Consider the following 26,442-nt stretch of genomic DNA (forward strand, 5'->3'; position numbering starts at 1 on the left):
AACCTATTAAAACTTTCCACACGTTGTAAAATCTCACTCCTTTCATCATCATTTCTATTACCATTGGAATTATTGTCACTACTATTCATACTCATTCCGTATGAAAATACATTCACCAAGGTCACAAAATTAAAAAAAGAGAGAAATAATAAATATGAATCATTGTACAAAAATAAACAAAGTAAGCAAACATACAACCCTTATCGAACAAAAGTAAGCAAACATACAACCATTGTTAAACATCATCAAAGATAGGTGACACTTAATATTAGATTTGGTGCTCTAAGTGTAGTATTTTTGTCTATATACACTTATATTTTTTTGAACAGATTAGTTTAATAAAATTATTCATGAATTACATTAATACCCTTTGTATACTATTCTCAATGGTTTTTGCATGCAAAACAAAATGGAAGCAAATATTAGCTCACTGGTTATTAATATTAACTAATACTAAGCGGTATTACGTGATCAGATCGTAATACGAAACAACAACTTATATTAGTAGACGAACCTAAACATGTCCTTAGTTTAACCGAAAATGAGCAAATCGATTGAAAGATTAATATGTCGTCTATAAAGTCTAATTAATGAGATATTTTGTCTTAGACATCATAGCGGATGACTCCCAAAAGATACAGACATAGATATGACCGATTGAATTGACAGTGCATCAGACAAGACCCAACTAGAATAAATCTTGAATCCGTTTATAGATTTATTCACTTATGATATTTATTGTGTGATGCACATTGAATTAAGCTATACTTAAATAAAGGCTTACACTAGTGTACTTTGTACTTGAGTAGATAAAAGTAAATTACTAAAGGTAAAATTGTAATTTTCTCACCTCAAATAATCAAAGTCAACCGCCAGTGCACTTGATATTAGCTTCTTTTAGTTAATAAAAATGCTTTTAGCTAAAAAAGCAATCTATTTGGGATTGCTTCAGCAGTCTAAAAATATTTAGGCCAATTTAGCATTATTTTTTAAAAGTGTTTTTAAAAAGTGTTGTGGAAAAGTAATTTTAAGAAGTACTTTTAAAAGTTTGGTTTAAAATTTAAATGTTTAGTATTCTTGTTAAAAGTACTTTTGATAAATAAAATATTCATTTTAGACATTGTGCTATAAAGTAATAAACATGCATTTAAATAATGTTCAAATTAATTGATATTATAATATTTTAGTAAGAATATAAAAATAATTTATTATAATTTGTTGTTAATATTTTAATATATAAAATATAAATTTTAAATATTTTTAAACAATTAATATTAATTATTCATAAAATTTAATTCGAATATATAAACTATATTTTAAATAATAAAATATGATCAATAAAATTTTAAATATATAATATTATATATAAAATAAATTTTAATAAGAAAATAATTACATATACCATATAAATATTATATAAAATACATTATAATAGTTAAAATTGTCATTTATTTTTAAAAGTACTTTTATAAGCTAAAAAACCTACTTTTACTTCTGAATTGAAAAAACACTTTTTTTTTTTTAACAATTCTGTTTGTTTCTGACTTCAAAATTACATTTAACCCAAAAATATATTTTTGAAAAGCATTTGCGAATAAATCCTCTCTATCCCATTTGGCTAGATAAACACTTCTTGAAAGTGCTTTTGGTAGCAAAATCAACTTGTTTGGGATTGATTATGAAGTTTAGAAGTGGTTTTAGCACCAACCTGCCAATCCCGAACCGCCCCTAATTTGTTTGGGTCAACCCATCAGCTCATTTCTTCCTAAATTTACAGTAGCGGATTGGCCACTGCCGACGCACTCACGAAGCTAAGATGCTGATAAACCGATTGTTATGGAAGCATCATCAATGGAATAAAACGGTCGTTGCAGTTTCATCTAAAGCCTTATTCGCTCAGGTTACTACTAATAAACCGAGATGGATGAGTACGGTAATGAGCTTTGGGGACGGAAGCCAGGGGGCGTTGGGTCTACCCGATTCAGTGACCGGTCCCAGAGGCGATGCTTACGAGCCCACCCGGGTCCTCGGTCTCCCTTCCGATATCACCAGCATCAGCGCTGGCCATTATCACTCGCTCGCTATTGATTCCCGAGGTGGACTCTGGGCTTGGGGCCGCAACCAGGAATCCCAGCTGGGTCGTGATCCACTTGCCCCGAGGTCAGTTCTATAGAATGTTGATTTACTTTGGTATTAGTTGAGCGATGTTTTGATACATTGAATAACTTCACCCAATTATTGCTGGTCCTGGATTTTCTTATGAATAAAACGTAGTTGTTTTGGCATAGTTAGTGATATGTGGAAGTGTTTTTATTGGTGAACATTGAATCTAATGACTTACCCTAATGCGGAATGGGTAACTATTGACTGTGAGCAGAGATTCTTGGAATGATCCAAAGAGAGTGGAAGGGTTGGATCATGTGAATGTTTGTGCTGCTTTTGCTTCTGGCGTTATTTCTGCTGCCATTGACAGTAATGGTTCTGTGTGGGTATGGGGGAAGTCTAAGCGGGGACAGCTTGGTCTTGGAAAGGGTATCATTGAGACCGTAGTACCTCGCAGAGTTGAAGCACTTGCAGGAGAAAAGATAGTCAAGGTGGGCTTCCTAAATTCTTAAGGTAGATTAATCTAGCCCCTAACTTCCTTGCAATTTTTGGTAGTATGCTTGAGCTTGAGCTAATGTATATCATCCAATTAGAAGGAAATTCCATGGTTGCATTTTCTTTGACAGGTTTCATTTGGTTGGGGGCATGCTCTTGCACAGACAGAGGATGGAAAGTTGTTAGGCTGGGGTTATTCAGCCGATGGTAGGATTGGAAATGTGGGGGAAGCTTTAGAGGCGTCTCCTCTGGACTCAAATGCGAATATATCGATGAATGACAAACGGTTTTCAGGTTCAGGATTGGATGCTGCCGAGCTGATGGTTTTAGAAGGAATGGAGAAAGAGAAAGACATGCCAATCATTTGGGAACCTCGATTGGTCGAAGAACTGCAAGGAGTTGAAGTCAGAGACATTGCTTGCGGGCTTGATCATTCTTTGGTTCTTTGCCGTAAGTTACAATTTGTGTAGATTCTATGATTGAGCATGTGGGGTTGCTGGCATATGCATCTTTGTTAATCTTGAGTATCAAATTTCAGGTAATGGTACTTTATTGAGCTCTGGAAGCAATGTATATGGTCAGCTGGGGAGAACCAAACTGGACCTGAGATTGTTACCTGTTGATCTAACCGCCCATCCTGTGTCTATTGCATCCGGTCTTGGTCATTCCTTGGCAATCTGTGAGGTGCCATCTTCGGATGTTGAAGGAGGTGGAATGAGCATTTTCTCATGGGGGTGGAACCAATGCTCACAATTAGGTAGAGAAGGACCGGAGAATTTCCCATCAATGATTGAGGGATGGGAAGGGGAAACACCTGTATCAGTGTCAGGAGGGCGGGTGCATTCTACTGCTCTGACATCTCATGGTGAGTTATGGGTTTGGGGCTGTGGTAAGAGTGGCCGTCTTGGGTTAGGAAGCTCCAGCGATGAAGCCGAGCCAACCTTGCTTGATTGTTTGGAAGATTTCAAAGTTCTACAAGCAGTGTCAGGTTTTGATCATAACCTGGTTTTGATGGATGAATGATTACATTGTTAGAACAAAACACGTAATGGTGAAATAATGATCTCGATGAATTTCCGACGTCAGAGTTTCATGATCTCAATTGTTAAATCCCAAGTTCGTCTGCTTGGGTCTAAGGTCTAGAGTCAAGTTTATTTGCTGTACTTTTCTAATGGCTAGGTTTCTGATGAATTAATTGAGCTTACTTAGCTGATATGATCTATTATTCGAGTGAGTGTTGAATCTGCGGATCTATCTAATAGATTAATACATGTATAATTTTATTTCATATATTTGGAGATGATACTCCGAATATGAATTATTTGATTTCTTTTAATTTTTCATATATTTAAAAATTATACTGTTTTGGTGAAAGGATTAAAAAAACTCGACAAAAAGGATCTAACTGAGTTTTGAGTAATAAAAAAAAAAAACAATGATCCCTTTAGGGCAAATTACACATAAAAGTCCTATTTTTTAAAAATTTGTCAAAATGGGCCCGATATTTTATTATTTACCGGAATGGGTCATTTTCCCCGAAATTACGTCCACATCAGCGCGATATCAGGGGACGTGTTAGCAAATCGCGCTTACGTGGACGCGATTTGCGCCGCACGTGAATAGTACCCTCCGGTCAAAAAATTGATCGTTTATGTTTTTTAGCTTGGAAAACTTTGAAAGGCCATAACTTTTGGCTCGGTTGTCCGATTGAGACGATTTTTTTTATTTCAAATAACTTTTCGAGATCTACGCGCCGACGAATAACCGAAGGCGGTTTGCCTCAGTTTTTATCGAAAAAGATCCTTTTTTACCTCTAAATTTTGATTTTTTCGATTTAAAATTGAATTTTGAAACATTCAAATCATTATTTTCCTTATTTATTTGAAGTAAACACCGGATTTTTTTACAGAATTGTTGTATTATTTTTTCTGATTTGACACGTGTATGGAATATGTCCGATAAATCGTTAGAACGTAAGTAATATAATTAAGATAATAATAGTATTTTTATAATATGTTAATTAATTAGTTTAGCTTAGTTGGTTAAGATGCTTGCTATTTTCCTTTAGTACCTTGGTTCAAATCTTGTTGGTAATAATTTTGAATCTTTTTGTACTTGTTGCATTTATTTTTTAATCAATTAACTCTTCAATATTACATTAATATATATTATTAGTACAATAGTATAGACGGATTGACAATTTGAGCTACAATATTATGAATATTAACTACAATACATAATTTGAGCTACATATTACAGTAATACATATTGGGGCAAAATACAAAAAAAGCCCTATTTTTTAAAAATTTACCGAAATGGGCCCGGTATTTTATTATTTATCGGAATGAGTCATTTTCCTCGAAATCGTGTCTACGTCAGCGCGATGTGTCAGCAAATCGCGTCCTCGTAGGCGCGATTTGTGTCCACGTAAGCAAAGTGCTCTGACGTGGACGCGATTTGCTGACACATCCCCTGACATCGCGCTGACGTGGACGCGATTTCGGGGAAAATGGCCCATTCCAGTAAATAATAAAATACCGGGCCTATTTTGGTAAATTTTAAAAAATAGGGCTTTTTTTGATATTTTGCCCATCTCTTTAGTTAATAAAAATTATAGAATGCTTGGTTTGATTTGATGGTTATCTGACGTGGTCGGTGGTTGGGGGAAGATTTGACAAAAATATTATTTTTTAAAAAAATTAAAAAACCTTAAAAACTAATAAAATGAGCTTATTGAATCGATAACTAAAATTTTATACTATTTAAAAGATAATTATTATTTGAATAAAATTTAAAATAACTTAACTTCGTGAGAAGACACAATGTGTCCTTAATTGATAATTAAATAATAAATAATAAATAAATGGGACACCTGAATACCTTTTAATTGTGATTGTGAAGTTAAAAATCTTGCGGCTGGTGTATAAAATAATATTTATTTAAATTAAAAATATTTTTTAATATTATTTCAAAATTAAAATAATTTTGTAATTTTATGTGGAATATTTTTATAGATGATACATCTCAAAATTAAAAAGGTATATTTGGTGTTAGGCTTGGGTGGTATTTGGTGGGCCGTCACGGTTGTAATTCCAAGGGTATTAGTAAACTGTAAGAAACGGTGCGTTTTAGTGAGGAGTTGATTGAATAAAGGTAAAGAAACGCTTTTGGACCAGAAAGTCAGCTTACAAGCCGCGACGCAATCGCGAATCAACTCCGGATTTTGTAATCCGCCATTCGTACGCGGCGGTGTAAAGGAAAAGAGAGGTGAGGAGAGGAGGATGTTGGAAAACCCTACACCCACCGCAGCTGATGCCGCTCCTGCCATCAAACGCTATGCTCCTCCCAATCAACGGTACCTTCACAACCCTAAATTTCGTTCTCGCTTTCTTAATTTCCTCTTGTCCTACCTAAAATTATGCCTCAAAATTGCAGAAATCGTTCTCTCGGACGCCGTAAATCTGGAGGTCAGTTTCTTCATTGGTCTTTTTTCTTCCGGTGATTTATAGATGAATGTTTACCCCCTTAAAAAAGGAGTGATTTTAATTTTCAATTCATTTAGTAGACTGAGTTGTAATAAAATCTTGCAGATCGGTTTGATTGGACTAACAATGTTTATGGGAATGATTCAGAGAAGAATCAAGGTGCCACATCGAGAAACATTAATCCAGTCGGGGATGCTGGGAGCAGCGCTATGCTGAATGAAGACAACCCTCGTCATGCTTTGATACCTTTAGAAGGCTGTTCTAGAAGTGATGCCTCTCGGCTTTTAAGCAATCGTATGGAATCTCTGCACACTTTGATTGGTTTCTTGTACTTTCTGTTAAGAAGACAGCCGCTGATTCTGTTACCTCTTTGAATTTAGAGTTATTGATTTTTTTTATCTTGTATTATTCTGCTTAAATGCAGCATTACATTTAGGTGAGCTATTCCACTTATAGTTGGAAAGATCTTTTTTTTCTTTGGTTTTGGGGTGAGGGTAGTTGAAAGAGATTAAGAGGTTAACTCTACGATTGATTCAGATATAGGAGTATTTCGCTGAAGCTTAAATAGTTTTGTGGAAGGCTTTTCCTGGTTGGTTAAGTGATGAAAGGTAGGAAGTAGTTTGGGTGGGGCTTCAGTTCCAATGCTACTTCCTTCCTCCCTTCTATTCTTGTTTGACAAGTATTACCCTTGTTGGATGAAATTTTAATGTTTTTAAGAATCCATGCATGCAATCATATGGCTGATATACTGTCATTGTTTATCTCTACAAATGCAGGTTGGGCAGCTGTCTTACATCGCTACCATGATACATCCATTGACTTGTCTGGTGAGTGGAAGAATAGAGAACTTAAAAAATTTCCCTTTTTGAATCTGATTTGATTGGCTTGTTGGTCCTTTCTGTGGACCAAATCTCGTAGTGGTACACTATTTGCATGTTAAGAAGGGCGAAGTTTTAGTGATTGGATGATGTATGGAAGATGGTTGGAGAATGGAAATAATATGAGCAATTGGATAGACTTCTGTGATTAGCAACAAAGGTCTCCTTATCAACTACAGGATAACACTTTGAGAAAATTAATAAAGGTTTTTATTGCAAGAGACATTCTACTCTAGGTCTATACATCTCTGTAAACCTCCTGGCCTAAAAAGAAAAGGGGGCAAGGGGATTAGTTGGTTGGGGCTTTTCTTGTTCTATATGATATTAGATTCATGATATGTTCTATCTTGTTTTTCTCACATTTTGGCTGATCTTTTGATCTAATTCATCTCTGGAGATTTATGGACTGATGGGTCAAATGGCTGGCTGGCTTGTAAAAGTCTGCATTAGTTTTATTTACTTTGCACTGATCCAAACGTATCTTTGCATCAAAAGTTCTGCATTAGTTGATGGCAAGGAAAAAATGCTGGTTGTTAGTTATTTATTTCCAAAACCGAAATTAAGCACAACCTAATTTAGGCAAAAGGAATGGAGGAAGTCCGGGGATGTTTTCTTTGGGCTCTTGGCAACCAATTTTTTGAAAACTAAGGCATCTTCAATGTAGTAGCTATTATCAGTTTCGTTTTTACTAGGTGGTCAAAGTTGGTTGATCTGGCTAAGTAGAATAGTGGCCTCTAACTGCTAACTATGAGATAATTTCCTTGCTGGGGGATGAGACAACCATTCCTATGAAGATTGATGCCGTACTTTGATAAATGATGTATGCATAAGTTAAGTTGAAGGGATTGGAAGGAGTGAATTACAAGGTTGTCAGCATCATCGAAGATATCCAATCCATATGAGATATTTAGGATCGGTTTGGGCCAAGTTAATTCATGACTAGCACAAACCAGCCTGAATTATGCTAGTGGATAAATCATTGGTTTTCTAAGAACTCTGTTGTTAATATATTCCAAGGTTCCTCATCCCAAGCATGGGTTATGAATCTTCTTAAAATAATTCCACGAGCGTCTATACCACTCTGTGTTGCTGCTAATATGATGTTAAAGAAAGCTACTAATGTGCTGAATGTTGCTCTTTCTTTTAGATTTGTGGTTGCAAGCAGTTCTGTGTTTGCTGCCTGTTGTTTAGGGGCTCTTGGGAGTGTCATATTGGGCATCCTTTGTCATGTCGTTTTTTATTTTTATTTTTTGTTTCTCCTGTTTCTCCTTATGCCTGACCTTGTTTCCATTGTTGTTTATTCATGGATATTTTCTTCCATAATGGTTGTTTCCTTTTACTGTGGTTTTTCCTTGTTTCAGAAAGACCAGTTCTGTACTCTGGAATTAGTGATTCAGCCTGGAGGAATTTCAGACTTCCCCATCAGGTATTCTTTCATCCTTCAACTCTTCTTCTTTTTCTCACAGTCCCCATTCCTTATGCATTTGACTTGCTTTTCCTCAGATGATGTCCCCAGCAAACAATACCGGGCCTTCATCTGGCTCACAGATGGATTTCTTAGCTGAGCTTCGTCGTGCAATTCGAAATGCCAATACCGACAACTAACTACTGACAAAGTGTGATAATGGCAGATGTGGACTTATGAAGAACTTCATGAACTTTGCACTCAAAGTACCTGTTGTATGTGTTCATTAGCTACTCAAATCAAATGCTACTTATTTGGGCGATCGTGTTATTCAGTGTAAAGCATGGTCCAGGCATTTGTTTATGTCCTGGTCCTTGGACATGTAATTTAGATGAAAACGTTATGAAATCTGTCAGCTATACAATGTTATATTATTACTCTGGAACTCTAAGGTGGTGTTTTTATTCTCTTTCCTTTTATGAGACAGTAGTAGGGGAGGGGTATTTTGTTGCCGGACCTGTATGGATTTTGATGAATGCAAATCTCTCTCTAGTAAATTTGAGCTGTTGTTCTTTTTAAGACTGATCATTCATATATGTGTTTTTAGGGAGGAATGACTGCTAAACTGAATCAGAGTTGTATTGTTAATTCAAAACTTAAAGCTGCAGTGCCCTTTTTACTTATCTTTTATTCAACCTAGAGGTTTGACATGATGATGGGAATTGTTATTTGCTTTTCTAACATCGCCCTGAATTAAGCATCTAAAAAGATTCATTTTTCAAATTGTAGAACAATTATGAATTGGAAAATTTTGTATGAGAGCATTATATTCAGACATGAATAATTACATGGCAGCATTTCTTGTTATGCTATAAATCATTCTTTCCAGACAGGAATAATTCCTTGGGCGGCCAAACGCTTTTCGACCCAGAAAACTACATGCCTTGCAGTAATTTTCTTCTCATCAACGAGGAAAGGCTCCACAGTGCTTGCTCCTGAGCCATATGAAGACAATGAAAAACCTTTGGGACCTACGCAAGCAAATGGGAGAAAATTAGACAACATAATTACTGCAGAAATGGAAATGATACATAGTTTCCAGTTTGCCCAAATTATACAATACCTGTTAGGCCTCCATCAGGGAAGAAGGCCCAGAAAGAGTAGGGACAGCCCTCCTTCAGGAATGAACCTTCCAACTGTCGAGTTTGAATGGTAAGAACATTCATAGACCTCATCATCTAGAGCAAATTTAAAATGCCAAATCTTGGGGAAAAAGATGGATTAGAACAAACCTTGTTGTCTTGGAAAGTGAGTTCAATTTCAGATATATCATCTTGAGCTTCAAGTATTGTTTTCAATGAAGGGATGACATCCTCCGACATCAACTCCGGCAAAGATTTGGCAGGAGCCTTTGCAGCAGGTTTAGGCTTTGCTGCAGCTGCTTTTGGAGCTGCCTTCACTTCCTCCTCACCACCAGCAACGCCGGCTGATGGTGGAGTGGTTCCCTTGGTTTCAGCAGTGGCTAATGGAAAAAAGCCAACACATTTTTAAGCAACCCCGAGTTTAGAAGATGAGCTTTAAAAGGATTTTTGCACACTGATAAGAAGGGAAAAAGCTACCTGTAGGAGTAGAAGATTCCTGAACAGCGGAGCAGGCGACACATCGACGATAGATAATTGATTTCCCCACCACAACCTGCGGATAAAAGATTCCAACTCCGAACTTACTTTTAGAGTAAGGTATAAATAATACAAAATTGTAAACTATAGTATTAAACTTACTAATGATAGTGTGGAAGAGGAGGTGGGTTTGAAGGTGGAAGTGAGATATGAAGAAGACGGTGGAAAGCTTGAGAACCTAATTGGACTTGCTCCCAGCATAGCCATTTTCGTACTTGAATTTTTATTCTGCTACTTTCTGTTATTAAACATTTCTGGGTGATATTAAGCTTAATTGGGGGTAGAGGCGGAAACCATTGCTGAGCATACAATAGAAGAAGAGAACTGATCAGTAGAAGAGAGTCTTCTGATCCACAAGAAGTTTAGGAGAATATATGCCACTGGTTTCTTCAATTTCTTTTTTGTCTCAACGTAGAATATTATTTCATATATAAGTGAAAGAAAAAAGAAAAAAGAAGCACATTAGTGGTCCATAATGCCTCAAAATGCATAAAACAATTAAAATACAAATTTAGTATTTCTATTATCTGTTTCTTAAACTATTAGTATAATATTTCGTATGGTTTGTAAAATTGTCAAATCTATGCCATTTTGACAAATGGGAAGTAAAGATAATTTTTGCTTCTTTTCCAAAACAAGCATACCCTCTTTCCCCCTCTGGCTCTTTCCTTCTTCCCATAGCTGTTTGCATATAAGCAGCTGGCTGCAACATGGAATTCACAAAGGGTCTGTTATTAACGAAGACAAAAACAGAGAACTACAGAAGCAAAAGAACATGGAAGACAAACAAATAGTAATAATATTATTTATAGTATAAATATACAGAAAATAAAAGAAATTAAATGCCCTGAAGACCTCGAGAGAAGCCTGAGCAAGGTGTTGATGAGTGAACCATTAGTTGAATCTAAGGATTGCACTAGTCAATAACAGTCTGAACCCTTTTGTTTTTACTGCATCACCTCTGAACCCATACACCATAAACGTTCTTTTCTTCTTCTTGTTTAATATTTTTTTTGCCATTTTCTGATATTGTTGCTGTTGTTCTTCTCCTATGAGTTATTGTTCTTCTTCTCTGATCACTTATTGTCTTCATTATCAATGAGTGAAAATTTTGGCGGGTTGTTTTAGTGTTAATTAAGTAAGCCCAGCCGCTGCCTGCAACGGTTTGAAATCTAGGCCGCCAGCAAACAACCGTGAACCCCCCCCCCCCGGAACTTAGCCCAACAGAGCTTCGAGAATTCCAAGAATAGTGGACTGAAGCACCGTCTCCCCTACCATTAAAATATGGGCTTACGTGTTATGCATTTGTTTATCTATTAAACGACAAACACGATGAATACAAAAATATTGAAATATTTAGTTTATCTTACACTATCAAAGTTAGAAATCTTCATAATGATGGCAATTTATTTAAATTAAAAATGTTAGTGGCGATGACAAGGATGACATTGATTTTATTATATTTTTGTCATCATTAACGTTAAAAAGATATTCTTTATGTTTTCCTTTGGGTATTTATAAAGATTGGAGCCTGGTAAGAAAATAACGCATAGAACTATCAAAGAAAAAGTTCATTAGTGACAGAAGAAGAAGAAGAAGAAAATGGAGGTTGGATTTTTGGGACTGGGAATAATGGGAAAAGCTATGTCCATGAATTTGCTGAAGAATGGATTCAAAGTCACTGTTTGGAACAGAACTCTTTCTAAGGTACCTTTTCAAAAAGTTTTCATTACTCTACTAAAGTAATAGCACGGCCAGTTGCAGATTGTTTCCATTTCTATATCTGATTGATGGGTTTGTATTTGTTTTTAGTTTTATGTATTGGGTTGACAGCCTTGTATATGTATATTGGAGTATCTGCAGCCTGATATCAGCCTTATTTGTGACACTAAAATTTTATAATGGCAGTGTGATGAAGTGGTGGCTCATGGTGCCTCAGTTGGAGAAACCCCTGCAGAAGTAGTAAAGAAATGCAACATCACCATTGCCATTTTGTCTGACCCTGCTGCTGCTCTTTCGGTATTTAATTTACAAACATTGGGTGCACGTACAGTTTTCAGTTCAACCATTGCCGTCCTGATTAAAATCTCGTCATCATAAACTATGTATTTGATGATTGCTTTAGGTTGTATTTGACAAAGATGGAGTTCTAGACCAAATTTGTAGTGGGAAAGGTTATATTGACATGTCAACTGTTGATCCCGAGACTTCTTGGAAAATCAGTGAGGTTAGCTGATACTTTCTTGATACATGGTGTTTCTTTCTTTAATGTCTCAAACTTAGAAAGTAAGAGTGTCGGGTGAGCGTCAAATACGGGTATACTGTAATATACCGTCTAAAATGGTAATTTTGTGGAACTGTCAAGATACTTTATCAATGAAATGAATACACTGATTTCTTACTTCCTTGGGATATGTACAGGCAATTGCATTAAAAGGCGGCCACTTCCTTGAGGCACCTGTTTCTGGTAGCAAACAGCCCGCAGAAACTGGTCAACTTGTGATTCTTGCAGCTGGAGATAAGGTCAATTGGCAATACTATTTTTTTTATTTATTCTAGTTCACACGGACCAGGTAAAAATGGAATGGATAAGTATCGGATATGGGTATGTTTAATGCTTTTTTTAAAGTTTTTTTTCATGTATTTGGTAAACCATACCACCTTACCTTTATGTGAGTGGCGGATATGGATATGTTAAGAATAAGAGAAATTTGACAAGAAAGTCAAAATGGATTGCCTTCCCTCTATCATGATTCTAGGGACGATCTATTTTGAATGATTGTTCAACTCGTCGAAGGGAGACGAGAACTCTAGGGTTCATGTCATATTAAACAAGGAAAACCAACTAAAATAATATAGAAAGCTAAGCCTTAATTAGAGAATCATAATTAACTAATGTGTTATACATTTGATTTCATATTTTGATCAAATTTAACCTCTGTTAAGTGACATTGTAGGCTAAACTTAAATGTTCAAATGCTCTTCACTTCTATGGTAAAAAGAAGCAGAAAAATAATAGTGGAAGACAATGGAATCCATTCATCCTTTTTCTTCTCATCATTTCTACTAAAACATCTCATCTCTATAGAATGCAAATTTACCTTCACTTTGATGTTAACTGCAATATGTCACCACTGTATATGTAGGCATTGTATGAAGAAGCTGTTCCAGCTTTTGATGTATTAGGAAAGAAATCTTTCTTCTTGGGACCAGTTGGTAATGGAGCCAAAATGAAACTTGTTGTCAACATGATAATGGGCAGGTAATACTTATTTCAACTATTCATGCATTTTGGAATACTACTATGCTGTAAATATGTCAACATACCCCTTTCATTTGAGTTGACAAATCCGGGTACTCGATCGGGATGTTCATTTTGTCCTCCGTAGTGTGATGAATGCATTTTCGGAAGGACTTACACTGGCCGAAAGAAGCGGATTGAATCCACATAGCCTTCTTGACGTGTTGGTAAGATTGCAACAACTAAATAATCTAACAAGCTGTCGCCACAATGAAAGGTCCAGTGGCTGATCCAAGTTTTGTGGCAGGACTTGGGTGGGATTGCCAACCCAATGTTTAGAGGAAAGGGACCAGAAATGGTTAAAGACAATTATTCCCCTGCATTTCCTTTGAAACATCAGCAGAAAGATATGAGGTTGGCTCTTGCCCTTGGGGATCAAAATGCAGTATCAATGCCAGTAGCTGCTGCAGCTAATGAGGTTTTTTTTTTTTCCCAATCCTTGCTTGCCCCTCTCCATGCATAGTATATATGCTTAAGCCCAAAGAGATATCCTGCATGAGCTAAAATACCCTAATACATACGCGTAATGTAAAGGTGCACTTAGATTACTTTTGGAAGTTACTAGGGCATGTAGAGAAAAACACATACATGAAGACTAAACTGAAACCCCTTTTTCTCTTATTTGGAATTGTGTTTGGTAGGCTTTCAAGAAGGCCAGAAGCATGGGGTTGGGAGACCTTGACTTTTCAGCTGTTTACGAGACCGTGAAGCTTCTTAAACATTCATCTTGATACCATATACTACCTTTCATATTGTTAGGCTGATGAAGCCATATTCAGTGTTGGTTTGAACCTGAATTTTTATATATCCATTTTGTAGTTCCTACTATTTTGAAAGTTGATACTATTATGTTTTTAAGAAACGATCCCTTCAAGTTCTGTTTTCCCTTAGTCAGCATAGACATCCCCAAAATACAATACCAGATTTGTTGAATTCTGCTTCAAGGGAATCCAAATACAAAATGCCAGCAAGATAAAACTATATTATTGAAGACCTTTCAACAAATTATAAGAAAAAGAAACTGGAAATTAACACGTCAACTTCAGCCACATATGCTGATCTCATTTTATTCCTTAATTGCAAAACTAAAAATGACAAGTTTACTGTCAACACTTAAGACAAGGATATGCAACATTCCATTTTCTACAATTAAGAAAGGTAGAAAATGGTAATCATATTCCACTAACTTGGGTATCCATTGTATAAAAAACTTGATTTTCCTGCATATGTATGAAGCTAACTCTGTACAACATCTAAATAGGTTCAGATTGCCTGGTTAAGGAACATTCAAAATCTTGTCAAAACTTGGTTCTGTACAGTCTCATGCGCTATTCTGCTCTCGTCCTTTGAAAAAAAACTCCTAACGCACCAAAGAAAGCTCCCAATGATGAATAGTCGGGCTGGTTAAGTAATTAGAAGAGCAAAGAGAAAATAAGAAAGTCAAATGCTTTGTATAATCATATGTGCTCCCCATTTGTATAAGCCCTGAAAATAGCTGGGTTTTTATTCTTTTGCTGCTCTTATATCTGAAATATGCCAAAGAGAGATAAAAACATATTAACTCTAGAATATTATACAAACGAGAATCAGCAAAATGATCTGGAATGAAAGGGAAAGTACAAGCAATGGAAATCACAAAAATTCTGCATGTCCAACCTATGCATGTTTCTTTCTACTTCCCTATATTAGCTTGTGGATATCCGAGGATAACTACGAAAAAAGCACTACTGTATTTTTCCACTTACCTAAATGGACAACTGGAAAAAAAAATGATGCAAAGCTCAAATGGTGAATGACAAATAGGTTTGTTTTTTTAACTAATGTAAATCCTTGCCGACGATTTCGAAGATGATAATTGCCAGAACAATCAACTTCACAATGTTGTTTAAGTAAAAATCAACAAAGCTATCTGATCTAACTAGTCATCCTAGCAGGTAACCTCTCCGCACACTGTTGAAAAGAAGAATAAATAAGGCAACTAGATCTATAGCTCAAAATAACCAGCCTCAATTCCATTCAGAGCCATGCTATCCTGATAATCAGTCTTAAGATACAAAAATTAAACACAACGCAGCAGTCATCACTTGCAAAGAACGGAATAGAGATGAACATTTGAGAACAAACAAATTTTGCAATGTTTCGTATCTTTTTCAATCCATCATCAAGAAAACTCAAAGAAATTGCAGGAGAACTAACTAGCAGCTAGAACGAAGCTTCAAGGTTAATTCTTGAAAATGTCACCGAAGCTAAAACCTAAACTTTAGAAATATTCTCTGCTTATTAAGAAATGCCATCACCACCAAAACTAGTATAAAGAAAGATCTAGTGTGATTATCACAAACTTAAATATCAACTACTCATAGTTAAGAAATTAAAATGCACAACAATCGCCTTCTACATATCATAAATGAATCTTCATCCTGTAAACAGAACAATTCATATAGTGAAGAGAAAGAAACAGGATACTCAACTTTGACGACCAGAAGACTGCACATGTAAAGAAAACTTGTAGATAAAGGAATATACCTGATCTGCTCCCATTTTCCAGTTCCTTTTCAGAATGAATCTTCTTCAAATATGATGCAATAAACTCATCCAACTTCACCAACCAGAGTGCAAGTGCAGATGATGTTTGGGGCATAGTTGGAAAGAATGCTATGATTTCTTCGATAACAGTACAACCCCCTTGCTCAATATGGCATTGGTTCAACCAATTCTCATTAATTGCTGCAACAAAATCAGCAATAACCTGCAAATAGTCCAGTTCCAAAAATGACAATGATTTACAATTAGCCTCATTACAAAAAATTTATCACAATACTTCAAGAACTCAAACCATGTAACTACAAAGGAATACCTGCAAAAGCTCAGACAAAGACGATGTCCGTCGTAACCGTTTGACCCACAACCTGTGAGCAGACTTTGTCCAAGCACCAACTAAAGCATCTTTAGGCATAAATGACTGCACAAAAGTAAAGAAAGAAAATATAAACAATGATTAAATAAAAATAATTCCATGAAGTTTGTTCTCTTTCTAAATATTTTACATATATAAATGAATTATACACAATACTGAAGTACTGCTAAAAAAGGAAAAGATACAACAGATTTCTCACAAAGCCACATGTAAAATGCATAATCTATTAATAAACATTGAACAATTTGCTCCTTACATAGCTTGAATGTGTTTCAAAGATCAAGTATCATCATAATGCACTATAAATCATAATCATCTACAAGCTATGTTTCCTTAACCCTCCATCTTCCACAAAAAGTTGTGCAGGGACTTCATTGCCCATTTTATCTCTTGTGAAGAGAATTAGCATTGTCATTTTTTGAATATTTGAAGTACAACTAATAAAATATACAGAGACTAAAAAAACCAATGAGTTACGAAGGTATGAGTTTTTTGTGCCTATTGCCTTTCAAATAAAAGATAAAACCTCGACACAAAAGGCCTGTGCCTGACCAACAGTCCTTGGCAAAAAAAGATGGTAAAAGAAAAATGAAGCATATGCATGCTATGTCCACTAGTAGGGATGTACGGGATCCAGGCAAGTGCCTATGTTCTTTGTTTTCATATGAAAATGTAATATACGATATAGTTTTTTATATACAGAAACTAAGGTAGCAATCCAAAAGGCAATAAAGAAACAAAGTGCACCTCAATTGCATGAACTGCAGCTTTCAATGATTGCAACTGTGATGGGAGGACTTTGAATTTAGGAAATGTATTATTGTCTCCTTTCTCTCTGCACGTAGCCACATGGATGGCATATCTTTCTTCTAGATCAAAATCAATCTCAAATGTCTTATGGCAAATCCTACAGTGCTTCTCATCTCTCCAGTACAAATCATGACAACTTTCACATCTGGTAAGAGAATCAAGATAAGAACGCTTGTTGTGCTTTACAGCATTAAGGTTCAAGTAAAAGCAATCCCATATCCACACATCAAATTCTTGAAGACTTCTCCACATTCGATTTTGTTCTTCTCCCTTCTTTCCAGCATGAAGAACTATAGCACCGCATGAGGTTAAAGATTCATTCATGGCCACCGTCAAGCTGAGGTTGTCAACATCAGAAACTGGAGAACAGCTATCTTCTCTGACTGCATCCATTTCAGGTGAATAAGACGGCGTGTGCCTGATTTCTGCATCATGTAAATGTCTACTTGACATTTCTTGACATAGTGAAGTTCCCCGCTTCTCTAATGATTCAATAAGAAGAGCTTCACGTTTACCCCTGTCATCCAAAACTGCCAATAAGGCCCGCAATGCCTGCACCACAATAAGGACAAACAAATAATAACAGTAAAAAGTTTTGTTCACACAAGAACAATCACTTACCGTCTGAAGGAAAACTGAAAAGAACTCCAAATTTTCTTTCAGGTTATGTATCAACGTTTTGGTAAAGAGTAATCCTCACTTTATGATGAGAAGATATCTCAATAAAGAAATGAGAAGACAATTTTTAATCAATATTAATGCAAATGAAGAAAGGGACATGCATTATAACAAGCTAATAGGGTTACCTCTTCGGTGTCTATAACTTCCCAATGACCATCTTCCGAAGATTCAAAGTAAATCCTCCTATGTCCAGGGTCATATGCATTACAAGGGCCCAAGAAAAGCCAATATCTGTTGTACCTGCGATCAGAGCCTAGAAAGATAGATTGCATTGGGTGTATATACACTCCTACTTCAGTTTGTTTTGCATCCTGTCCACTGCTAGAACATCTCTCTTTTTCAAAAGACTTTGTAATTGCTGATGAATCAACTGGGCGAGAGTCTGATGATGTGTGTGATACTTGTACACCATTCCTTTGTCCACCATAGACCCAAGATGGCCTAGGAAAATTCTGTCGGTTTGATGATGACCTCTTAATTTTGGCTCCAGAACCATAGTAAGGGATGCTGGGAACATACTCAACAATGGCTTTACCAGGATTCTGGAAAAAGAGTAAAATGAGAAACTACCAGATATGGAACTACTGAAGATTCATAACTTCAAAGCAGGATAAGAAACATTTCAGCTAGACAAGGATGGAACATGGCAAGACAAAGACTAAAATATAAAAGACTCTTCATGATTTTATTTAAATACCTACAACACTCTAAATAGTCAGAACTTGACATAAAATATCCAAAAGAATCATTGTACAGATCACGGTCCTCAAGAAAAAGAGAAAAAGAGATCCATTAAAAAAATTTAGTGGCCATCAAAGCAACATACCAAACAAGACAGCAGGAGAGAAGATTCTTCAATCTTTCTTTCTTTTATTATTGTTATTTATTTATTTCAATTTTAATTGGGTGAAGAGGTGACAAAGGAGGAGCGGGAGTCAATTTGGCCAGGTGAAAATGGTTTACCTCCATTCTGATACTGGAACCATCGCTAAGAAGATCAATCAAAGCCACTAATGCATTCAACTTCTCTTCAATGCTCAAATCAGAATATTCACCTTCCATAAGTCCTAGCAACCACACCTCTCCTGGATGGCTTTCATCAATTTCAGTGTGGACAGTCAGCATGTTATTTCTACCTTTATGGTGGTTATTATGTTTGAATTTCCTTTGGTAGTAATTTCCTGGGTCATGGTCAGAATCATCACTGCTGTCATCAGAGTCATCATCAACACTTCCAGAATCCTCAGTATCAGAATGACAATTGTTGCTGTCCTTTGCAACAGAACTACAGCGCAGACGATATGCAGATGGTGATATCTTTTCAAATAAAGTAATATCACTTGAAAGAGTTGAACATATTAATTCTTCGAGTTCCTCAGTCGTGCTAGTGAGATTCAATTCAGTAACCTTCAAAAGAGAAAAAATAAAATAAAATATTGATAGTCAAACAATGTCATAATAGTGACTAAAATGAGGGTTTCAACTTAGTTGGCTTCTGCAACAGAACCTTTTCATTTTATAAAATGTACACATATAGGTCCTAGTCTTACCGGCAAAGACAGCGCCAAGTCTGAAACTTTTAGCCCATTATTTCCTCTTTCTGACAAAATTTTAAACAGCTCGCTCTTTAAACTGCCGGGGCGCAGGCCAAATCTCACCATGAGGCTCATTTCCTGTATTTTAGGAAAGAAGATTAAATATAAAATGACATATTTCAAATATAACCATGGATCTTTGGATCATAGAGGAACTTCAAAGGAGTTTGATAATTCATAAAAACAATGTACTCATACCTTATTAAGGGCTTCCCTGCGTAATAGACCTTGTTTCGAACCAAAGCCAGCTGCAACTAAAACTTGGCGCAGTATTTCTGTCCATGTCAGAGGGTTCAAGGATGTCTTCCAGACCTCGACCACAAATTCTTGGTTCTCCACCTGATAAGTTAAAAAGGAAAACAATCACATCCATTTCTTTAGCAAGGACATAGAGCTCCAATATCCTCTGACAATCAATACCTCAACATCCAAGGGATTTTTCCAGAAAGGTTATCAACTTCCCAGAAAAGCTTTAAAAGAGCCAACTGATATATCCATATACTACTTTAGGAAGCATTTCAAGACCATGGTATACATGCCTCTTACCTTATTTATTAATTTTTTCTTCCTATTGCACATGCATGTACTTTGCTAATACAAACATTTCCACTTAAACATGCTCAGGAACTGGTTCGATGATTCATTTAAGCTGAGTTAAGGTTAAAGCTATCACATATGAAGGAACAAGATCAGAATACCAGGCCCCAGCCAAGTCATTGAATACACGTCATTTTAACATATTATCTTTTAATAAACAGAGAAATGGAAGCAATGTGTCGTCATCTCAATCTTGATCAATACCAGAAAGTCCTATTTAAGCGAAATATAACTCAAGAACAAAATCTTGAAAAATGGATCTTGTCTGACAAGTGCTTTGTTTTCAATGGATCTATTTTGTAGTAATAAAATAATCGAATCTGGCCTTCTTTTTTGGTCTACCACTTTGAAATTCTTTTCAAAAGCATTCTAAATAACATTATATACGTCAACAAGAAAAAATCTATACTGTCCAAGAAGGTTTGCTTATCCTATTCATACCTGAGCAACCAGCAAGACCACCTAAGTAATATGACATGTTAGTAAAACAAAACAGAGGATATCCCCCACAGCACAACCATTGCAAGCAAACAGACGCACATTCAAGCATGCATTTATATAAACCTGCATGGTCATTACTCACCGAGTGAAGTAGAGCAAGGAACTTGCAAGACAAGCTAAAATGAGGCAAAACTGCACCACTCAACTCCACTTCAACATCAGACAAAAGAAGCTTGAGAAGGGCCACATGAATTTTCCCAAGTAACAAGGAATCCTGAGATGGATACATGTATAGAAAGACAAAAAAAAGAGAATAAATATAAGCCAAGCATTTCAATGTATATGGTCTAATCTAGATGAGAGATAACCTTATCATGGAATGCTTGAGCAAACTCATCAAGTGTAAATGAGCATGTGTCAAGTGTTACCGAATACGTATACAAGAAATGGAAAACCTGCAAAAGAATTTCAAACAATAGTTAAGCAAGACACTTCAGAAAAATAAAGGAACAGATGACTCATAACATACTGCCACTACTAGAAGTCCACAAAAAGGGCAAGACAACAGCCACTGGAAGCATGCTTTAAGATTAAAATTTCTTCAGCAAGATTTAGAGGATGAGAACAAAGGGAAAAAGATGATGCAGAGCAAATACCATGCATGATAAAAGGGCTTTTTTCCATAATACTAAATGAACAACATTAATGAACATAAGGCGTGGCAGGCACCTTAAACAGTTTTTTGACAGTTTCTGGAGAGGAATCCCAGGGTTGCATACTGAATGGTTGCTTCATCTTAACTGAATCTGGTGGAAACTTAGCCAGCAAATCTGGGAAACCACATAGAGGTTCTTTAATAGAACTCCAGAAAGAAAATTACCTTCTATATGCACATCGAATAAATGCCACAAAAAAGATTTAAAAAATTGCTCACGCATTCTTAAAATAAAAAAATACTAAGCCACCCAACCTTTGCAAAGGGAACAACCAAGCAATCCGCTTGAACCAAGATGATCCGCACATGTTAATGGATTTGGTCCAGCTTGTAACTCCCTCAACTCCAATTCTTCATCATCAACTAACATTGCAAGTTGATCAAGACGTTCATTAGAAATAGTTCCATCCAAAGCAAGTTCACATTTTTCATTGCGTGGCTGCCTCTGATTGTCATTTTTGTTAGATTGCACCTAGTACAAAACAGGCAAGTCAACATTAACACAGAAGTTATAGAGAAGTTGAGAATGAAACACAAAAAATGTGATAGAAATGACTTTATGTACCTCTCTCCTTTTAATGGAGGCCCTTTTCTTTTCCTGTAACTTCTTTTCCAAACTTCTCTGTTTCTGAATGGCAAGTTGAAGTCAGCAAATTTCCAACATAAAATCATTAAGAAAAATCAAGAAAATGGTCAATCAACAAGCATAACGCCTGGGTTTTCAGGGAATAATATAAAAACAAAAGGCTTCCAAAGAAGATTAAAAGAAAGAAGTCAACATAAAACCTTGGGATTGAAAAAATTGATAACTAACCATTTGAGATACTAATGGCTGCCGTCTTTTGTTCTGAGGCGGTTGCCTTCGCACAACAGGACTAGTTTGAGAAGGAGCAACAATTTGTCGATTAGAAATATCAATGCCAGTCGGAATATCTCCACCCTCAGGGTTCACAACCCTCCAAACTGTCATCAAACCTTTTCCCATACCGTGTTTCTTCACTGAAGCACTCTCATTACTATTGTTCTGATGGTCTATGCTGGTAAGCTCAAAAACCTTAAATACAAGAAACAAAGTAAAACAAATAAGAAAATAGAAGAGGTAGGAACTGGAGATGAACACCATTAAAACATTCTTGAAACCTTTCTCTTTTTGGCTGCTGCTCTTTGGCACTCTTCATCAGCAGGGTGAGACTCTTTAGAACCTAAATATAGCAATAATGAATAAGCTTATTTGTGTCAAAGTACAGTGTGAATAGCCATGAGTACTGGAAAAGTAAAATTCGAATGGTAACCAGCTATGTTATTTCAAACCTTCATTTTAGGTCAAGTGCTCTTGTTAGACACTCGCCCAACATGTTATTGAAGTAGACATGTGTATGGAGTCTTTACCTTCTAAATAAAGGACTTCAAAAAAAATTAAAAACACACCCATGTTGGATTTAAAAAAACCAATGCCTGACACTTACTCCCAAGTCTAAAGATATATAGATTAAGATTATAACAGAAACAATAAGAAAGAATCAATTTCAAATATTAACTAGTTCGGGCTGTAGAATCAATTTCAAATATTAACTAGTTCGGGCTGTAATTCAACGGTTAATTTACGACATTAACAAGGAAAATTACATTTTCTATCTTAGCAAAATGGCAACCTTGAAAATTCTCAATGGAAAAGCACCAGAAACAGAATGAGGCTTCCAGCATAATTTTGACTCAGCAAAACCACAAAATTAAGGCACCAAATGAATAACAACCGCCTTTAAATAGCATCAAATAACCACTACGGCGACAAGGGTTACAAGCTTCCAGTAGTGTACCTTTGCAGTGGAAAGTTTGGGAAGGAAGAGAGTCAAATTCCACACCGAGTGGAGGACCATCCTTGCGGAATACCTTGCTTAGAATGTACTGTGGTGAGAAAAAATCCTGAGGAAGAAGCATCTTCTTCTTTTTCCTGCCAAACCCATTTGCTCCGACTGAAGAGGTGCTTTTCTGATTCTTTCTAGCAACAGAAATGGCAGCAGCATTCCTTTTTGTAGAAGCAGAGAGGCTTCTCATAGAATGGATAGGTAATATAGTTCCTTTATCCCTTTTCCTCTTAGAGGCAAACCATTGCTGAACCTGTTTCAGAGTTAGTCCTAAAGAAGCAGCATAACCTTCTATCTCCTTCTGCGTAGGATATTTATTATCTGCTCCACATTAAAAAAAAAAAAGCATAGGGATGAGTAATAATATCAGTCAGCTAAAATCATGGATGAAAATCTAAATTAAAAGCCAAGTCAGACATTACAAAAAGGTTTAGCTTAAATCCCAATATACTTTTAATAAACAATCTGAAATTTCGGGATTGGAAAAACCTAAGTAAACAATAACCAGATGAACATAATTTTTAATCATTAATGGTAAAAGAGAAAACCTCCAGAGCCACAAATACCTTTATAGATGTACTCAAGTTCTATAAGTTGAAATTGCGACTTCCTCTTCATTTTAGTCTACCGTCTCCTAGCCTTCAAACTGATTCCCCTAACTCAATTCAAATTCCAAAAAGCAGAAAACTGGAGCCGAGGTAAACATACTGCTAAATCCAAAAAGAAAATTGAAAGAATAATCATTCAAAAACAGAAAGAAAAAAAAAAAAGACCAAAATAAGAGTAGAAAAGGATTAAAGGACTCCACCAGCCGTGACAGAAAATGAGTATTACCACCATAAAAAAAAAAACCATGTAAAAGAACAAACGGAAGATTTTCGATGTCACCATCATCAGAAAAAATTAAGGAAAAAAAGAAGTACCAATTTCCAGGGAAATAAATTAGCTTTCCAATTATTGTATAGAGCAAAGAAACTCCCCAGTATTTGAGTTCCTCTCAAAAGAAGCAAAGATAGAAGAGAAAAGAGTGATGTGCAACAGCCCAAGTGGGTCTATCCGGTAGAATTGTAGATACTGAACATAAAATTACATTCCTTAAAGTTGACATTAGGGAATATAAGAAGGAAAGACTTACTTAGTGTGCAGGAAATGCGATAGAGAGAGAGATAGAGATGAATTGAAGAAGAAGAAGCAATAAATAGTGAAGGTTGGGTTGAGAGCTCAGCTGAGAGACTGCCAGAGATTTTAGAATAAGCCAGTAGGGTTTTGGGTTTTATCATCTTTTTCTCTTTTAAAAAGATAATATTAATTTTGCTCATATGTTTTGGGGTTGATTTTTATTTTTTACGCTCATTAAAAAAAATATCTTTTCCTTTCGCACTCTCTCTCCAACTATCTGGCTCCGTGGATTGTTCAGTTCCAAGCTCAGCTACCACCAACAGCTGAGGCCTCTTAGGCCCGTACCAAAGCCCACCTCCTACGCCTTCCCTTTATAAACGTTTTCAGAACTGGATGCCTACCGATCCCTACGTCCATTTAGAGGATTCAATTAAATAAATTATTAAATATTTAAAAAATAATTTAATTAATTTTTTAATTTAGTTAAATCATGATTTTAAATTTTTCTTTGAATTAATATCCTAATAGATTCTCAATTTAATTGATCCAGCAGATTTCTGTTGCAGTTGGAGGTCCTTGAGAATTTCTTTTACTAATGAAAACATGATTATTCCTTAGTGAATGAAGAAATGCATCCATATAATTAGAAAAGAGAGAGAAACAAATATAAATACTTTTAATCAACTATATAGCTTAATGGAGAAGAACTATTACTGCTGAATTCTGAAATAGCTTCAAACTGCTTCTTTAACTCTGTTTCACCAACCTTCTTCAACTCCAACTCTTTTTGCAAAGAGGCAATCTTCTGGGTAACTTCTTTCATCTCTGTTTTCAATTGGGTTTTGTTTGCTTCCATAAAAAGAAAATTTGTAGCTTTAGATGTGCAGAAATCGATACAAAGCCTAAATCCAGCTTTCATGGCATCATCCATGAATGTTGCTTTTCCGAAGAAATGCTAGACCATCAGCTATCACCAAAGCTCTTCCTAATGCATCCAACATAAAAGAAATTATTTCTGAACTCTGAAAGATGCAAGAGTCTCCCAAAAATCACCTTCTTTCTGGTAAATAATTTTCAAGTACTTCGCATGTTTAGAAAGAATGGAAAAGCCAAGAAAATCAACTTTTTTCTCCTCAGAAACAACTGTGTCAGCTTCAACTTCATCATCATCACCACAATGATCATTTGATTCAATTGTGCAAGACTCTTTGTCCTCGCCAACAAGTCCTTTACTCTACACAAAGGAAAATCAGGGAAATAAGAAATTGCATAGTCTGAAAAAAAAAAGAGTTAGAATGACTTACTTTAGGAGAAGATGAACTTTTCTTCTTAGAATGATAAGAAGACTGGGAAGTAGAAATTTTGGCAGCCACTTCATCTACTTGATCTTTTTCCTTGGAAGAGGCACGTACCATCATCAAGGAAACCGCTGTGTCACCTTCAACTTTATCATTAAGGAAATCATCACCACAATGATCACTTGATTCAACTGTGCAAGACTCTCTATCCTCATCAACAAGTTCTTTATCCTACAAAAGAAAAACATGGAAATAAAAATTTATTTAATGGGAAAAAGAATAGAAGATAGTTAGAATAACTTGAAAAAAAAAACTATTTTTAACAACCTCTTGATCTATTTGGCTTTTGGAAGAGGCACATATCAAGCATAAAATAAATCACTTTCAGTAATGACTGAAAACTTAAGCTGTTTCTTAGAATTGACTAAAGGTGTGTGTAGAGAACAAAGAACCCTATACACAACAAATAACAAAATAAAAGAGGTAGGAACTGGAGATGAACATCTAGAAAGGATTCTCAATACCTTTCTCCTTTTGGCTGCTCCTCTTTCGCACTCTTGTCTCTCGATCAGCAAGACGAGACTCTTTAGAACCTAAATATAGTAATAATGAGTAAGCTTATCCATATCGAAGTTTTATGTGAATAGTAAAAGTCAAATGGTAACAAGCTATGTTACTTCAAACCTTCATCTTAGGTCATGTACCCTTTTCAGACACTCATCCAACATGTTATTGAAGTAGACGTGCATGGAGTCCTTTCTAAATAAAGGACTTCAAAGAAAATCCATGCCGACACTTCCAAGTTGGTTATCCAGTAGAATTGTAGATAATAAACATAAAATTGAATTAATTAAAGCTGACATTAAGGAATATATGGAGGAGAAAAGACTTACTTTTAATTCAGGGAATGCGATAGAGATGAACTGAAAAAGAAGCAAGAAGGTTGGGCTGAGAGCTGAGATACTGCAGGATTTTACCATCTTTTTGGGGGTAAATTTTTAATTTTACCGTACGCTTTCATTAAAAAAAAAATGTTTTCCTTTTGCTTTCTCTCTCCA

At 35.8% G+C, this 26,442-nt stretch overlaps 5 protein-coding genes across 8 annotated transcripts; 3 read left to right on the plus strand and 2 right to left on the minus strand.

The window, feature by feature from the left end:
* The first annotated feature begins 1,590 nt into the window (after positions 1–1,590).
* On the plus strand, positions 1,591–3,919 carry LOC105803373 (ultraviolet-B receptor UVR8). The gene is made up of 4 exons (XM_012635519.2): positions 1,591–2,160; positions 2,378–2,594; positions 2,730–3,048; positions 3,137–3,919. The coding sequence occupies exons 1-4, from the start codon at positions 1,817–1,819 to the stop codon at positions 3,619–3,621; spliced, it is 1,365 nt and encodes a 454-aa protein (XP_012490973.2). The 5' UTR covers positions 1,591–1,816; the 3' UTR covers positions 3,622–3,919.
* Positions 3,920–5,693: 1,774 nt separating this feature from the next.
* LOC105803377 (uncharacterized) lies at positions 5,694–8,923 on the plus strand. 2 transcript variants are annotated; one of them, XM_012635524.2, is made up of 6 exons: positions 5,694–5,953; positions 6,034–6,065; positions 6,231–6,377; positions 6,860–6,910; positions 8,323–8,387; positions 8,465–8,923. In XM_012635524.2, the coding sequence occupies exons 1-6, from the start codon at positions 5,880–5,882 to the stop codon at positions 8,564–8,566; spliced, it is 471 nt and encodes a 156-aa protein (XP_012490978.1). In that variant the 5' UTR covers positions 5,694–5,879; the 3' UTR covers positions 8,567–8,923. The 2 variants fall into 2 exon arrangements, with proteins under 2 accessions (XP_012490978.1, XP_012490977.1); XM_012635523.2 differs by having other exon boundaries at positions 5,756–5,953; positions 6,189–6,377.
* Positions 8,924–9,160: 237 nt separating this feature from the next.
* LOC105803375 (uncharacterized) lies at positions 9,161–10,438 on the minus strand. Its single transcript, XM_012635521.2, has 5 exons — positions 10,148–10,438; positions 9,986–10,061; positions 9,659–9,888; positions 9,490–9,562; positions 9,161–9,397 (listed from the first exon to the last, which is right to left on the minus strand). The coding sequence occupies exons 1-5, from the start codon at positions 10,250–10,252 to the stop codon at positions 9,243–9,245; spliced, it is 639 nt and encodes a 212-aa protein (XP_012490975.1). The 5' UTR covers positions 10,253–10,438; the 3' UTR covers positions 9,161–9,242.
* A 1,135-nt stretch (positions 10,439–11,573) lies between these two features.
* On the plus strand, positions 11,574–14,208 carry LOC105803374 (glyoxylate/succinic semialdehyde reductase 1). The gene is made up of 8 exons (XM_012635520.2): positions 11,574–11,752; positions 11,954–12,064; positions 12,171–12,272; positions 12,467–12,568; positions 13,192–13,307; positions 13,435–13,513; positions 13,594–13,764; positions 13,988–14,208. Exons 1-8 carry the CDS (start codon positions 11,648–11,650, stop codon positions 14,075–14,077), a joined length of 876 nt encoding a protein of 291 aa, XP_012490974.2. The 5' UTR covers positions 11,574–11,647; the 3' UTR covers positions 14,078–14,208.
* A 166-nt stretch (positions 14,209–14,374) lies between these two features.
* LOC105803371 (homeobox-DDT domain protein RLT3) lies at positions 14,375–26,051 on the minus strand. Of its 3 annotated transcripts, XM_052623725.1 has the most exons (22): positions 25,909–26,051; positions 25,391–25,615; positions 25,140–25,320; positions 24,801–25,071; positions 24,103–24,493; positions 23,534–23,674; positions 22,920–23,288; positions 22,243–22,304; positions 21,917–22,156; positions 21,668–21,730; positions 21,358–21,574; positions 21,117–21,217; positions 20,756–20,842; positions 20,530–20,661; positions 19,548–19,688; positions 19,305–19,427; positions 18,718–19,161; positions 17,880–18,296; positions 17,011–17,625; positions 16,204–16,308; positions 15,873–16,095; positions 14,375–14,872 (listed from the first exon to the last, which is right to left on the minus strand). In XM_052623725.1, exons 6-22 carry the CDS (start codon positions 23,583–23,585, stop codon positions 14,850–14,852), a joined length of 3,414 nt encoding a protein of 1,137 aa, XP_052479685.1. In that variant the 5' UTR covers positions 23,586–23,674; positions 24,103–24,493; positions 24,801–25,071; positions 25,140–25,320; positions 25,391–25,615; positions 25,909–26,051; the 3' UTR covers positions 14,375–14,849. The 3 variants fall into 3 exon arrangements, with proteins under 3 accessions (XP_052479685.1, XP_012490968.2, XP_012490970.2); XM_012635514.2 differs by having other exon boundaries at positions 24,801–25,320; XM_012635516.2 differs by having other exon boundaries at positions 23,534–23,677; positions 24,801–25,320.
* Positions 26,052–26,442: the final 391 nt, after the last annotated feature.

Source organism: Gossypium raimondii, chromosome 11, assembly GCF_025698545.1.
Source record: "Gossypium raimondii isolate GPD5lz chromosome 11, ASM2569854v1, whole genome shotgun sequence".
Taxonomy (NCBI): domain Eukaryota; kingdom Viridiplantae; phylum Streptophyta; class Magnoliopsida; order Malvales; family Malvaceae; genus Gossypium; species Gossypium raimondii.